At 50.8% G+C, this 13,294-nt stretch overlaps 1 protein-coding gene across 1 annotated transcript in view; it reads left to right on the forward strand.

Moving 5' to 3' along the window:
- The window catches only part of LOC105910683 (desmoplakin-like), a 19,578-nt gene extending 6,764 nt beyond the window's left edge, over window positions 1-12,814 (forward strand). The window contains exons 11-24 of the mRNA XM_031575286.2: window positions 274-426; window positions 1,130-1,284; window positions 1,615-1,741; window positions 2,185-2,371; window positions 3,371-3,672; window positions 3,872-4,050; window positions 4,299-4,437; window positions 4,777-4,970; window positions 5,301-5,463; window positions 5,572-5,655; window positions 5,772-5,879; window positions 6,093-6,191; window positions 6,367-7,698; window positions 8,613-12,814. Coding sequence (XP_031431146.1) covers window positions 274-426; window positions 1,130-1,284; window positions 1,615-1,741; window positions 2,185-2,371; window positions 3,371-3,672; window positions 3,872-4,050; window positions 4,299-4,437; window positions 4,777-4,970; window positions 5,301-5,463; window positions 5,572-5,655; window positions 5,772-5,879; window positions 6,093-6,191; window positions 6,367-7,698; window positions 8,613-11,816 — 6,426 coding nt within the window. The 3' untranslated portion in view covers window positions 11,817-12,814. The remainder of the gene's footprint in view (window positions 1-273; window positions 427-1,129; window positions 1,285-1,614; window positions 1,742-2,184; window positions 2,372-3,370; window positions 3,673-3,871; window positions 4,051-4,298; window positions 4,438-4,776; window positions 4,971-5,300; window positions 5,464-5,571; window positions 5,656-5,771; window positions 5,880-6,092; window positions 6,192-6,366; window positions 7,699-8,612) is intronic.
- The last annotated feature ends 480 nt before the right edge of the window (window positions 12,815-13,294 follow it).

Genomic DNA, 13,294 nt, shown 5'->3' on the forward strand with positions numbered 1-13,294 from the left:
AGCACATTCTCTCTCTCTCTCTCTCTCTCTCTCTCTCTCTCTCTCTCTCTCTCTCTCTCTCTCTCTCTCACACACACACACACACACACAGACATACACACACACATACACACACACACACACACACACAACCACAACCACAACCACACCCAATGAGAATTTGTGTATGAACAAGTGACATTCTTCAGGGTTAAAATTGCACCAGATGTTGTTGGAAAGTACAGTTCCCAGACACCCACACAGCTCTGACGTCAGCCCTGTGTCCCCCTGTAGACGGAGAAGGAGCGCCTGGCGGAGCACAAGCAGCAGGTGGCTCACCTGGCCAGCAAAGCCAAGCGCATCGTCAGGCTGAAGCCCAGGAGCCCAGAGGAGAAGAGCAGCAGCCATGTCATCGTTCAGGCCCTGTGTGACTTCAAGCAGGACCAGGTATACATACAAACACACAAACACACACACACACAGACACACACACACACACACACACACACACACACACACAGACACACACACACACACACACACACACACGCACGCACAAGCTTGAATATTGTGGAAAAGTTCATTTTATTCAAAAAGTTGTAACAACTGTCAAGTCAGCAGTCTTTCCCATGATTGTGGTTGTGTGTACTGAACCAGACTGAGACATTGAAGGCTCAGGAAACCTTTGCTGGTGTTTTGAGTTAATTAGCTGATTAGAGCTCTTCGGTATTTAAAATTCTTCATTCTAATATTTTGAGATACGGGATTTTTGATTTCCTGTAAGCCGTACTCATCAAGATTAAAACAAAAAAGGCTTGAAACATGGCACTTTATGTGGAACGATTCTAGAATATATGAAGGTGTCACTTTTCCACGATATTCACATTTTTGGAGATGTTCGTTCGTATACCTATACTTGCCACAGACAGATACATGCTACACACAGAGAGATACATATCCCAGCAAGAAGAGGCAGAGCACAAAGTCATAGCATAACGCTATTTGGACCTTAAAACACCTTTTAAGCAACTCTTTGTCTGTTTATGACTGCCTTGCCTGTGTATGACTGCATATGTTTGTGTGTTCATATGTGTCTGTGTTTATTTGAATGTGTGTGTGTGTGTGTGTGTGTGTGTGTGTGAATATATAGACAGTGATCCGTAAGGGCGACGAGGCCATTCTGAAGGACAACTCCCAGCGGAGTAAGTGGTGTGTGACCGGACCAGGAGGGCTGGACATGACCGTGCCCTCCGTCTGTCTGCTGGTGCCGCCGCCAAACACTCTCAGCATCAGCCTGGCCAGCAAGTAAGACATGCATGTACTCATACACACCACTCGCTCACTTACGCACACATATACACACACACACACACACAAATACACACAAACACACATATACACACATATGGGATCGGCTCAAATATATGCACACAAATGCAGACACAGTTTGTACACAAGCACACAGATGAAGAGGCCAATGAAAGTAGAACACAAGCACACATACTCACACCCATGCATTCATTCACCTTATCTATTCTTCACCCATTCTTCACACAACTCTGGGCTCGTTCGCTTATAAGGCTAGCACACACAGATATAGACACACTTATACGCACTTTCTTTGCTGACTTACAGGAATGAGCAATACTATGAGGCGATCCAGTCCCTGTGGAATCAGTTCTACATCAACATCAAGAGTCTTATCTCCTGGCAGTACTGCATCCAGGACATCAACCACATTAGGAGCCTCACCATCACCATGGTAACTCATCTGCATCTGCTTCCTGTAGCACCTGTGACCATACACATGTAGCTCCGCTATAGGGTGTCGCTGTGTTGGCTTAAGCGGATAATCAGTCATTCAAATTGTCTGCTTAGATATGCACCTTTATCAGCTTTAATGCTTCACCTTTATCAGTCACCTTAGATATCTGCCCACACTCACAAATGCTTAAGCACATATTCTCTCTGTCTCGTAATAGCTTTGAATTACTCAGTTAAGCATAAAGCAGCCATTTAATAGTAGATGTCAGATGGTTTAATGATTAAGCATCATACTTGTTTGTTTAAGTAGACCGGTTTTCTTATCATTGTTTTTGATAGACCACAAACTGGTCTCTTGAATAAGCTAAAGCAATAAACTTGAAATAGGACTGTGTTGCGAGAAAGCAAAAAGTCTTAATGTCTGTGTGTGTGTGTGTGCAGCTGTATCAGATGAGACCAGAGGAGTACCAGAAAATCATAATGAGCCTGGAGAGGCACTACCAGGAGTTCCGCCAGCACTGTCTTGGCTCGCAGATGTTCGTCGACGACGACAAGAGGAGCATCGAGTCTCAGTACACAAACGCCCAGCAGCATTACGACACACTGGTCACACAGCTACCAGCTTACAGTGAGTACACACACGTATGCTCACAGACACACACACACACACTATGGCTTTGAAGCCACACAACTACTTGTTTACAGTGACTTCATAAAGGTATGCATACACACGGACACAAGAAAACACACACTGCCCTCTGACACATTGTGCAATGTAGCCTACAGAATGGGAAACAGGATTCATACAGATGGAACACTTCACAGAGACACTTACTCACAGCTTGCTAAAGTAAACCTGTACTGCACACACACACACATGCATCAAGCTCACTGACTGTGTGGAGCCATACTGCCTGTGAAGGACGATCAGTGTAAGGTTTCAAACCTGTCATTTTTCACTGTAAATGAGTAGCATTCCTCATATGAAACACAATGAAGTATGATGGCTTTCCACCTCCCCTAATCCCCCCCCCTCCCCCTACACACACACCAAAACACATACACGTGCTGTGTACCCTCAATTGTGAAAAACTGAATTAATCCCAACCATGGTACCAACATGTAATTATCTGTAATCTATAATCTATTTTTTACAAATTAACTTTTTATGTGTCCTTGAAATATTCAACATGAAAGGCTATTTGTACTGTGGGGAAATTAGCTGTGAAGGTAAGAGAGAGCAGCCTTCCTATAGGCCTTTATGAGCTTCATGACTCTGGAGCAATTGTGGCCTCGATCTGGCCAAGCTCTGCCGTCACTCAAGGTTGCTTTCTTTATTTTTAACTGAAGACACTGTGCAGCACACATCAAATCAGATAGGTGTGTGAATGCCTATGTGTATGTTCTAATGTGTAAAGAATAATCCCTCGGGGTTATAATAATCCCTTCATTTATTTCAGTTTCCTCCACATCTTTCAACTCCTGGGACAAAAATGGCTTTGCTTAAATTACACTAAATTACTACTTGAGAACTTGCCATTTAAGATATTTGGCTTTCCTAAATGGTTGATTGATGTTGACTGATTGGTTGAATCTTGTAGAAATTCTGTTTTTCTTTCCTCCTTAGGTGCACAGCAGCAGCAGCAGCAGCAGGTGCAGCAGCAGCAGGTGCAGCAGCAGCAGCAGCAGGTGCAGCAGCAGAGTGTTAGGAAGCAGGAAGTCAAGGTTGTAAAGCAGGAAGTGATGAAGGAAGTAAGAAAGGAAGTGAAGAAGCCTGTGCAGTCAAAGGTCGTGATCTCTGTCAGCTCGACCCTCCTGAGTGATCTGAGTGCCCTCCGACTGAGGCTGGAGGGGGCAGAGTCCCAACTCACCCAGTACCTGCACATTCCAGTGGGAAAGACATGCAGTGCACACCTCACACAACTGCAGGTACACACCCCAACACACACAGCTAGGGAAGCATACATGCATATGTGTATACTTCATAGGCACACACACTCTCAGACATGTATCCAAATTCAGATGCTCATGATTTTATCTTTTGACACACTTTACCTATAGGATGTGCGTGTGCATGTATATGTATAATTGTGTGTGTGTGTGTGTGTGTGTGTGTGTGTGTGTGTAGGGAGTGCAACGCGAGATAGACGGGGTGAGAGCAGAGTACGAACGCTTGAAGCAGCTGATCCTCCAGCAAATGCAGGGGATATCTGACGCAGACAAAGCCAAGTTCCTGCGCTCTGAGCTGGGCCACATCAATCAGCGAATCAGCCTGCTGGAGGGATTCTCCAAAGCCTATCTTGAGAGGTATACATGTACTCTCACATACACACAGCCAAACACACTTGCATATACGTATGTGTATACATAACACACACACACGCACACACACACACACACTCACTCAGAAGTCTTACTCTTCGTGTCTAAATTAGATACTAAGCATGAATATCTCCCTATCTATATTCCCCTGTTCCTCACTCTTCCTGTCCCTCTCTCTTCCAACTTTCATCTCATTCACCCTATACCTGTCTTTGGTTCCTCCCTCTGCTCAGGTGTGGGGCGGTGTGTTCCCTGCAGCAGTTGGAGCAGCAGGTGGAGGATATAGTGAAGGTGTACGAGGCCCGTCTGACGGAGAGAGAGACCACCAGCCTGGAGCCCTCCATTGTTCAGGAGGACAGCAGTGCCCTGCAGGTAACAGCTCCAGCACCAAACCACCACTTTAATGTTGTTGTAACATCACATCCAGGTTACAGGAATGCTGTTTTAATATGGTGTGTCATTTAGAGTAACAGCATTACATTTTGTGCTGTGTGTGTGTTGAGTGTTTTTTGAAGTTCTGATGCATAATAGTCATTCAATTGTAAATGGCAAAGGTGCAAATGTCTGAACAGCTGTGTTTACATTATGATCTGATAATCTTTATTAAGAATTATAAGTCTATGTTGTTATTTGTGTCATGTCATGTCATCTATGTCATTTGCGTATGTGTAATATTGTGTTAAGGTGATTTAATATTGTCTTGATGTTCAGGCCATGCAGGCAGAGCTTCAGGAGAAGGAGTCAGTGTTGAGTGCCATGGAAGCAGAGCTGGCAAAAGCCCAGCAGCTGAATGACCAGGTGGACCATGCCTTCCACAAGTGTGACATCGAACTGTGCCAACACGCCGAGCTGGTTGGTCAGCTCTCAGACCGCTGGCTCCGCATCAGGAACCAGATAAACACCAGGCAAGACACTCCACTCTCTCTGTGGCTTCATCACCCCGTCTCTCATCATAGCCGTGTACCATCAGCCATGTATCTGAACCTCTGTTCTCTCTACTTATCATCATCACTATGTCTCTCTCTCTCTCTCTGTCTCTCCCAATCCATCATTCTATCATTCCATCATAATGCCATACTTTTTCTATAACTGCAGCAGTTGTCCATTCCTTACTCACATGTCGTCCTTCTAATCAGTCTCTTTCATTCATCTCAGGCCAATACTATCAGTCTATTGGTGTATCCCATTCATTTTTGTTGGATAGACCTACATTTTTTCCTCTACCTCTTCCCTAGGGTGATGGATCTGGACTCCTACCTGATTCTGCTTCAGCGGTACCTGCAGTCCAGCTCTGGCCTCAATGACTGGATAGACGACACCAGACAGCGACTTGACACCATGCGCGCCACCAAGACGGACGACATCGCCGTCCTGACACAGCACCACAGCAAGCAGAAGGTGGAACAACCGCCAGTCTGTCTTCGCAGTTCTCTGCTCGTCTTGATTAATGTGTCAGCGTTTGAGAGTTTGTGTTTAACCTTTGTTTCTGTGTTTGTCTGACAAAAGGAGCTGAATTCTGAGATTGTGGGGAAGAGAGGGACTGTGGAATGTGTGCAGAGGGATGCTGACAACCTGGTCAATGCCATCAAGGTATAACACACGTAACGTGTCTGCAAATGCAGTATTTGAGTTTGTATGTGTGTGTAATTTGACAGTATTGTGGACCGTGACTATTAGTATGTCAATGTGTGTCTGTGTTTCCACAGGACTATGAGCTGCAGCTGGCCTCCTACAGTGCAGGCCTGGAGACTCTACTGAACATCCCCATTAAGAGAAACCTACTCCAGTCCCCATCACTCACGGTCACACAGGAGGTACACATGCTGATACACATACACTGTCTCTCTGTCACACACACACACACACACACCCTTTCAAACCCTTATACACAATTCATTTACAGTTGTACAGGAAGTACCCACTCGTGGTGTCATATGGGAGGTGTAGTCTCAATGTCTCATTTTCAGCAGGAAGAACACCCTGGACGCAGCCCTTGTTTTAGGTTTTTTCTTTTCCTTTCCTGTCAGGTTTCCACCCTGCAGATACGCTACATGGAGCTGCTCACCAGCTCGTCTGACTACTACAAACACCTAGGACATATGCTGAAGAACCTGGAGGAACTGAAGGTACCACTCCACACAAAAACACATACACACACACACACACACACACACACACACACACACACACACACACACACACACACATGCCCCCCCCCCAACCCCACACCCCCACACACACACAAAATGCTACCTGACCTCAAAATCCTTTTTTTTCTTTCCTGTGACCCCCCTCCCCAAGCTTCGTGGCACTCGGATCGAACTCTTTGAGGAGGAGCTGATCAGACTGAGGGAGGAGCTAGCGTCACGTGCCGATGAGAGCCAGCACCTTCTGGAGGCCAGCAGGATACGTGAGGAGGAACTGGCGCGCTCCCAGGACCAGCTCCTCTCCATGGAGGAGTCCAAGAGAAGTCAGGCCCTGAACCTAGGCTCCTCCCAGGACCGCCTGAATGAGCTGATGGCCCAGTTGCGGTCCCTGGAGCTTCGACTGGAGGAGGAGGCACGCCTGCGGCGGCTGGCGGAGGAGCGCTACGGCGGGCTGCAGGAGGAACTGGACGAGGAGGCACAGAGGAGCCAGCAAAAGCTGGACGAGGCCAGGAAGACCCGGATGGAGCTGGAGAACAGCATGGCAGACAGGGACAGGGAGGCGCAACGCCTGCGGGTCCAGCTCCAGGAAGAGGCGCAAAGAGCCCAGGAGGCAGAGCGAGAGCTGAGGGAGGCGCAGGAGCGACACAGCTCAGACCTCAAGGAGGTGCAGCAAAGTTACGAGTCGCGCATCAGCGTCACCCAGACCAATGTGCTCCTCCTACAGCAGCAGAGGGAGGAGCAGGAGCAGCTGCAGGCAAGGAGCAATGAGGTGCAAGATGAGGCACAGAGGCTGCGGCAGGCTCTGGCCGAAGAGCAGGAGCGCCGAAGGAAGGCTGAGGAGGAAATGCAGCAGCAGAAGAAAGCGGCCCAGGAGGAGCAAGGCAAGCGGCGGCGTGTGGAGGCACAGCTGGAGCAGAGCACCCTGACGGTGCAGGAGTACACCGCCACACTCACCGCCCTGCAGAGGAGCCAGGAGGAGGCTGCCGCCGAGCTCAGACAGGCCTGGGATGAGGCCCGGGCCCGCCACGAGGACCTAGAACGCCTGCAGAGGGAGCAGATCATCTCCTCGGAGCTGGCAAACACCTTGCAAGAGGAGCTGAGGGCACTCAGGCTGCAGCTCACCCAAAACGAGGCGCGAACCCAAGACGAGAACCAGCGACTTGAGGAGCTCCAGCGCCTCCTGGAGGAGAAGGCCCGGCTGCTGAACGAGAGGCTGGCAGAGATCCAGCGCCTCCAGGCCCTCACAGAGGAGCTCACCAAAGAGCGCCTGCAACTGGAAGAGGAGGTCAGGGCCTTGCGCATACAGCAAGGAGAGATGAGGGAGGGCTGGGAACAGGAGCATGAGGCCCAGATCAGCGCACTCACACTGCAGATGCAGAACAACCAGAAGCTCTGCCAGGAGCAGCAGCGCCTCCTCAAGGAGGTCTCGGTGGAGCGAGACAAACTCAAAGAGGAGGTTGAGAGGCTGCGGAAGCAAGTCAGTGTGGTATGTACAACCAGAGTCATACAGGCCAATGTGAGCGTTTGGTTGCATGTGCAAGCAGATTCACACATGCCAATGCGAGCCTGCTAATGGACTGATTTACTAGCTTGATTTAGTGCAGTGGTTTTTAACCGGACCCTAACCTGAAGAAAACGTCCCCGAAACTCTGACTTATCTAGGTCATGACATCTTATTGTCAGCCACTGGGTGTGGTGTGACCGTCAGTGACTGTCTCAACCTCAGGACACAGTAACTCTTACCTCATGGCTAAAAGTGATGGCTTTTTAATTAGCACCTTGGGCTATGACGTGCAGTGCACACTCAGCACTTTATTCTGGCAAGCAGGCACTTGGTAGAATGTTCCAGCCGAGTCTGTAGCTCACAACACAACCCTGTGAAATGTAGAGTGGGTATGCGAGGATCTGATGTAAGCGCTCGCCAGGTCCAGGACCTGCTGCAGAGAGCAGGGGTCAGAAGTCCTATAGTACTATAGCACTATTAGAATGTCTTATGGCACTGCCTCTTTTAAATTAATGAATACCAAGGTCACCTTAAACTGAAGTAGGTTAGGCCTTTGAACTGTCAGTGGAAAATTCTGCTTGTAATGCCATGACAAAAGCAGGAAATGAATGGGTAGGCAGTTTGTCCCGTGATAATTCAGTCCAAATGACCACCTACTTTATACAGCAGTTTCTACCATAGGTACTTGCATGCCTTAAGCATGTCTTTTGTAGGTATCCGTGACTGTTCTTCATTCTCTTTAGAATACTGTGCGGATGGTGAACATGATGACAGAGAATAAATGAGATCATCTTTTTTGTCTCATCTTGCAATCATCTCAATTTTGTCTCATCTCTCTCTTTTGTACCTTTCACCTTTTCCTCTTGCTCTCTCCTCACTCCCTCTAACCTTAACAGACATCTGCGGAGCTGCAGCGGTCTGAGAAGCAGTGCGCTGAGCTCCGTGCCCAGCGGGAGGCGCTGGAGAGGCGCCTGAAGGAGCTGGAGGAGGAGCTGAAGCGCCTGCGTGTCTCTCTGGAGGAGGCGCAGAGGCTGCACCAGAAGCTCCAGCAGCAGCTGGAGACCCTCAAGCGAGAGCTGGCCACCCGTGAGGCGGAGACCAAGCGCTGGCAGGTGGAGAGGAGCGAGCTCCTGCTGCGCATCAAGAAGATGGAGGAAAGGCCCGACGTCTGCCACGCACAGATACAGACCGAAGCCTTGCGCCCTCTCCGCGACCCCTCCACCCTGATGTTCCAGGGCGTGTGCGCTCAGGTCAGTGCCCAACAGCTGCGTGACTGTGGCCTGCTGGGGCAGCCGACGCTCGACCAGCTGCTGAAGGACGAGCGCAGTGTGGACGAAGTGGATGCCCAGCTGCAGCCCGCGCTGCGCGGAGCGAGGGTCATCGCAGGGATGGCAGCAGGACCAAAGGGCAAGATGACCCTGGCAGAGGCCCTTAAGGAGAAGCTACTGTCGCGCGAGAGCGCCCTACGGCTGCTAGAGGCCCAGGCAGCCACGGGTGGGCTGATCGACCCATCCGACCCCCATCGGCGAAGGCGCGTGGACGAAGGACAGGCCTCTGGGCTGGTGCCGCGTTGCTCACGTGATCGTCTGCTGGAAGCCGAGTCTGCCTGCTTGGGCATACGTGACCCAGGGACCAGCCAGCGCCTGGGAGTGGGGCGGGCTCACAGACGGGGACTGAGGGACGAGGTTGTGACCCTGCAGCTGTTGCAGGCCCAGGAGGCAATAGGGGGCGTGCTGGACCCCAGCCTCAGCGTCTTCCTCCCGCGGGACTTGGCCACGGACCGCAGCCTATTGGACGTGGAGATGTACACCACCCTGAACATGAAACCCACTTCCTACCTGGACCCGCTCACCCAGCGCCCTTGCACCTACACCACACTGCAAGAGATGTGCATCACCGACCCCTCCACTGGCCTGCTGTTGCTGCCGCCTCCAAAGGCAGTGCTGACTGTGCAGGGTCTCAGAGCTGATGTACCCGTGTGGGAACTGGTGGGTGTAGGTCTTCTGGAGCCCGAGGACCTGGAGCATCTGCTGAACGGCCGTCTGCACCTAGATGACATCAAGCTGCGTCTGCGCACCTACCTGCGCGAGTGCGGTTGCATTGCAGGTGTGCAGGAGCAGCCGAGTGGACGCAGCCTGACACTGCACGAGGCCCTGCAAGCGGGGCTGCTGAGTAAAGAAGTGGCCCTGGAGCTACTGGAGGGTCAGACCGCATGCGGATTCGTCATGGACCCGCGTGAGGGCCGGGGTTTTACAGTACAGGAAGCCTACAGCAAGGGGCTCGTAGGGGCAGAGTTTAAAGAGGCCCTGCTCAAAGCTGAAAAGGCTGTGACTGGCTACAGCCAGCCTGGAGGTGCCCCCGTGCTCTGCCTGTCGCAGGCCCTGCAGCGTGGGCAGGTAGAGAGGAGCTATGGTCTGCGTCTGTTGGGGGCTCAGCTGGGCAGTGGCGGCATTGTCGACCCCTGGCTGAGCATCCGCATCCCTCCAGATACAGCTGTCCAGCGCGGCCTGCTGACCCAGGACCTCCGCGAGACACTTGAGGTTCAAGGGGGTGCCAACGGGGGCTTCATAGACACCAACAACAGTCAGGCGAAGCTCAGCTACACCGAGCTGATGCAGCGCTGTAGCAAGGACCCGAAGACCGGGCAGCTGCTTCTGCCTGCCACTGTGCCCACCAGCCAGAAGAACACAGTCAGGAAGAGGAGGGTGGTGATCGTCGACCCCGACAGTGGGCGTGAGATGACTGTTAAGCAAGCGTACGAGGCGAAGCTCATTGACTACGAGACATTTGTGGAGCTCTCGCAGCAGGAGTGCGAGTGGGAGGAGATCACCATCACGGCTGCGGACGGCTCCAAGAGGCTGGTCATCATGGACCGGACCCAGGGCGTGGAGTATGACGTGCAGGAGCTGCTTAAGCAGGGCGTAGTCAAACAGGCTCAGTTGGATCAGTACCGTGCTGGGAGTCTCACTCTAGCGCAGCTAATGGAAGTTATCTCTAAAGGCACAAAGAACCTCAAGTCAACATCTGGTTTGAAGGCCTCCACACAGACCTCCACCTCCTCTGCCTCCTCTGGCACCAGGTCTTCAGCTGCCTCCACATCCTCCTCTAGCCACACAGCAAAGTCATCTGCTGCCTCCGCTGCCTCTGCTGCCTCGGCATCTGCCACTTCCACCTCTCCTCATACTTCCTCAAAAACAAGCATCAAATCTCAAACCGTGGCGACGTCCTCAGTCATCATCAGCAGTAAGAGTAGTAGTGGCTACACATCCAGAGAGCAGGCCCCGCTTTCCCCGCTTTCCCCACTTTCCCCCAGTAGCCTCGGTCGCGTCGCCAGCATGTCTGTCAACCTGGCGTCACCCGTAGCGACCACGGGTGAGCGAAACCCGGTGGGGGCCATCTTTGACTCGGACAAACTGGAGAAGGTGAGTGTGACCGAGGCCATGAGCCGCGGCCTGGTGGATAACTTCACAGGGCAGCGCCTCCTGGAGGCCCAGGCGTGCACCGGCGGCCTGGTGTGCCCCACGTCTGGGCGCCGTCTTTCCCTGCAGGAAGGCCAGCGCATGGGCCTTGTCGATACGGACATGGCCACCCGCCTTCGCCCTGCACAGAAGGCCTACGTGGGCTTTAACGAGCCCAGCCAGGGGGGGCGCCGCCTCTCGGTGGCAGAGGCCGTGAACGAGCGTTGGCTGCCGCAGGAGGCCGGCAATCGCTTCCTGGAGTTTCAGCAGGCCACGGGAGGCCTGTGGGACCCGCAGGAGGGGTGCCGACGGAGCCTGGAGGAGGCGCAGGCCGAGGGATGGGTGGACGCCCGATCCGCCCAGAAGCTGGCCGACACACGGCAGCACACCCGCTGCCTCACCTGCCCGCGCTCCAGCCTTAAGGTGTCCTACGTCGAGGTCCTGGAGCGCTGCCTGCTGGAGGAGACCACCGGCATCATGATGCTCCCTGCTGCGCACGCCTCCTCCAACCCAGGGTCAAGGTCGGGGTCGTGCTCGGGGTCGCGCTCAGGGTCGCGCAGGAACAGCGTTGACCTTCCTTCCTCTTCATCCATATACACCAGCTATAGTTACAGCTCCAGCTCCTATACGAGCAGCCCCTGAAAATTGTGGTGATTTCGAGTTAAATAAAGTCAATAGCAAACAATGCAGAAGTTCCATCGCAAAATCCGGGAGGGACTGATATCAATTTACCTGCATTCACACACACACACACACACACACACATCATTATCACACATTCGGTTTAATAATGTATGCAAATGCACACACTCACACACACATTACACACTCAAAACATTCAAAAATGATTGAAAGCATAGACAGATTAGAGAGGTTCAGTGCAACCATAAGCACTCATATGAACAAATAAGCAAATTCACAGCCCTGCACACACACATACACACACACACACACACCATGAGGCCTTACCAAATAAAAATGTGTGTAATGTAATGGGCAGGGGGAATTTCACATTGCTGGCCTTATTTGGTTAGAGCCTATTTAAGCTGCTAGCCTAACTGTAATTAACAGTCAGCCAGTGTCTCGGCCAAAGCCTAACACAATGTTAAAGTGCACTTCTACATTTGCTTCAGTATATTATATTAGGGGTCATGATCTTCTGCACACAGGCGCCTGTGGTTACCCAGTGTGTTAGCTGGAGGAGTTCAGCATGTGGTGAATGGGAGTGTGGGGTCTCGTTCAGTGTCTACCTGAAGTAACCTGATATGAGAGAAATCCAGTATTGTTCACGGTATAAATCTCTATTAACCTTTTTCCAACACTGTGTATTCAGTGAAATGTGTGGGTGTGCTTGGGAACATTTAGGTGTCCTCTGTCTGATTAGGATGATGATGAGTGCAATGCATTATTTGGTCTGGTGAAGAACTCTGGTGCTGATGGTGTTCATCCCTCTTCCTGCAATAACCTCGTGTCAGTGCATGTTAACTATGCCATTCGGCTTCCTTATCACTTTTAGCTTTTCCACCATTAATACAAATGATTAAAAAAACATCTGTGTCTGTGTCTTTATTTGGAGTGGTCATGTTTCCTAGAGGGGTGATGCTGAGCAAGACAAACACAAACATCCACAGGGAGAGAGAGCAAGAGAGAACATAAAGTCCTACATGAATGTTAAAAGCATTCCAGACTCTGGCATTTAAATTGCAGAAGGTAATGCTTTGAGACCTACAGTGATGCCATTCAGGTTTATGGTTGTTTCTAGTTTTCTGTCCCTGAGGCAAGAAATAAAAATGCACAGAATGTACACCTCAAATACACACCAACAGAATGTAATACCAAGGGTAACATATGGGTGGATCTGTATCTATGGTATAATTTGTTCCACACTACAAATAAATGAGACTTACCTTGAAACCATACAGGTGGGTCTGAACAACTGAACTGGACAACTGAACTGAGCTAAATGAGGAGTCAGGATATTATTTACATAAAGGAAGTGAGACAGAAACTGAATTATCTGATGTTTACTAGACATCAGTCATAGAGATAGTTGCCATGCATTTGATGGAAAATAGAGCACACCGTATGGCCATTAAATTAATGTTAAAGGATAGAGATGA

This window comes from Clupea harengus, chromosome 10 (assembly GCF_900700415.2).
Source record: "Clupea harengus chromosome 10, Ch_v2.0.2, whole genome shotgun sequence".
NCBI classification, from domain to species: Eukaryota; Metazoa; Chordata; class Actinopteri; order Clupeiformes; family Clupeidae; genus Clupea; species Clupea harengus.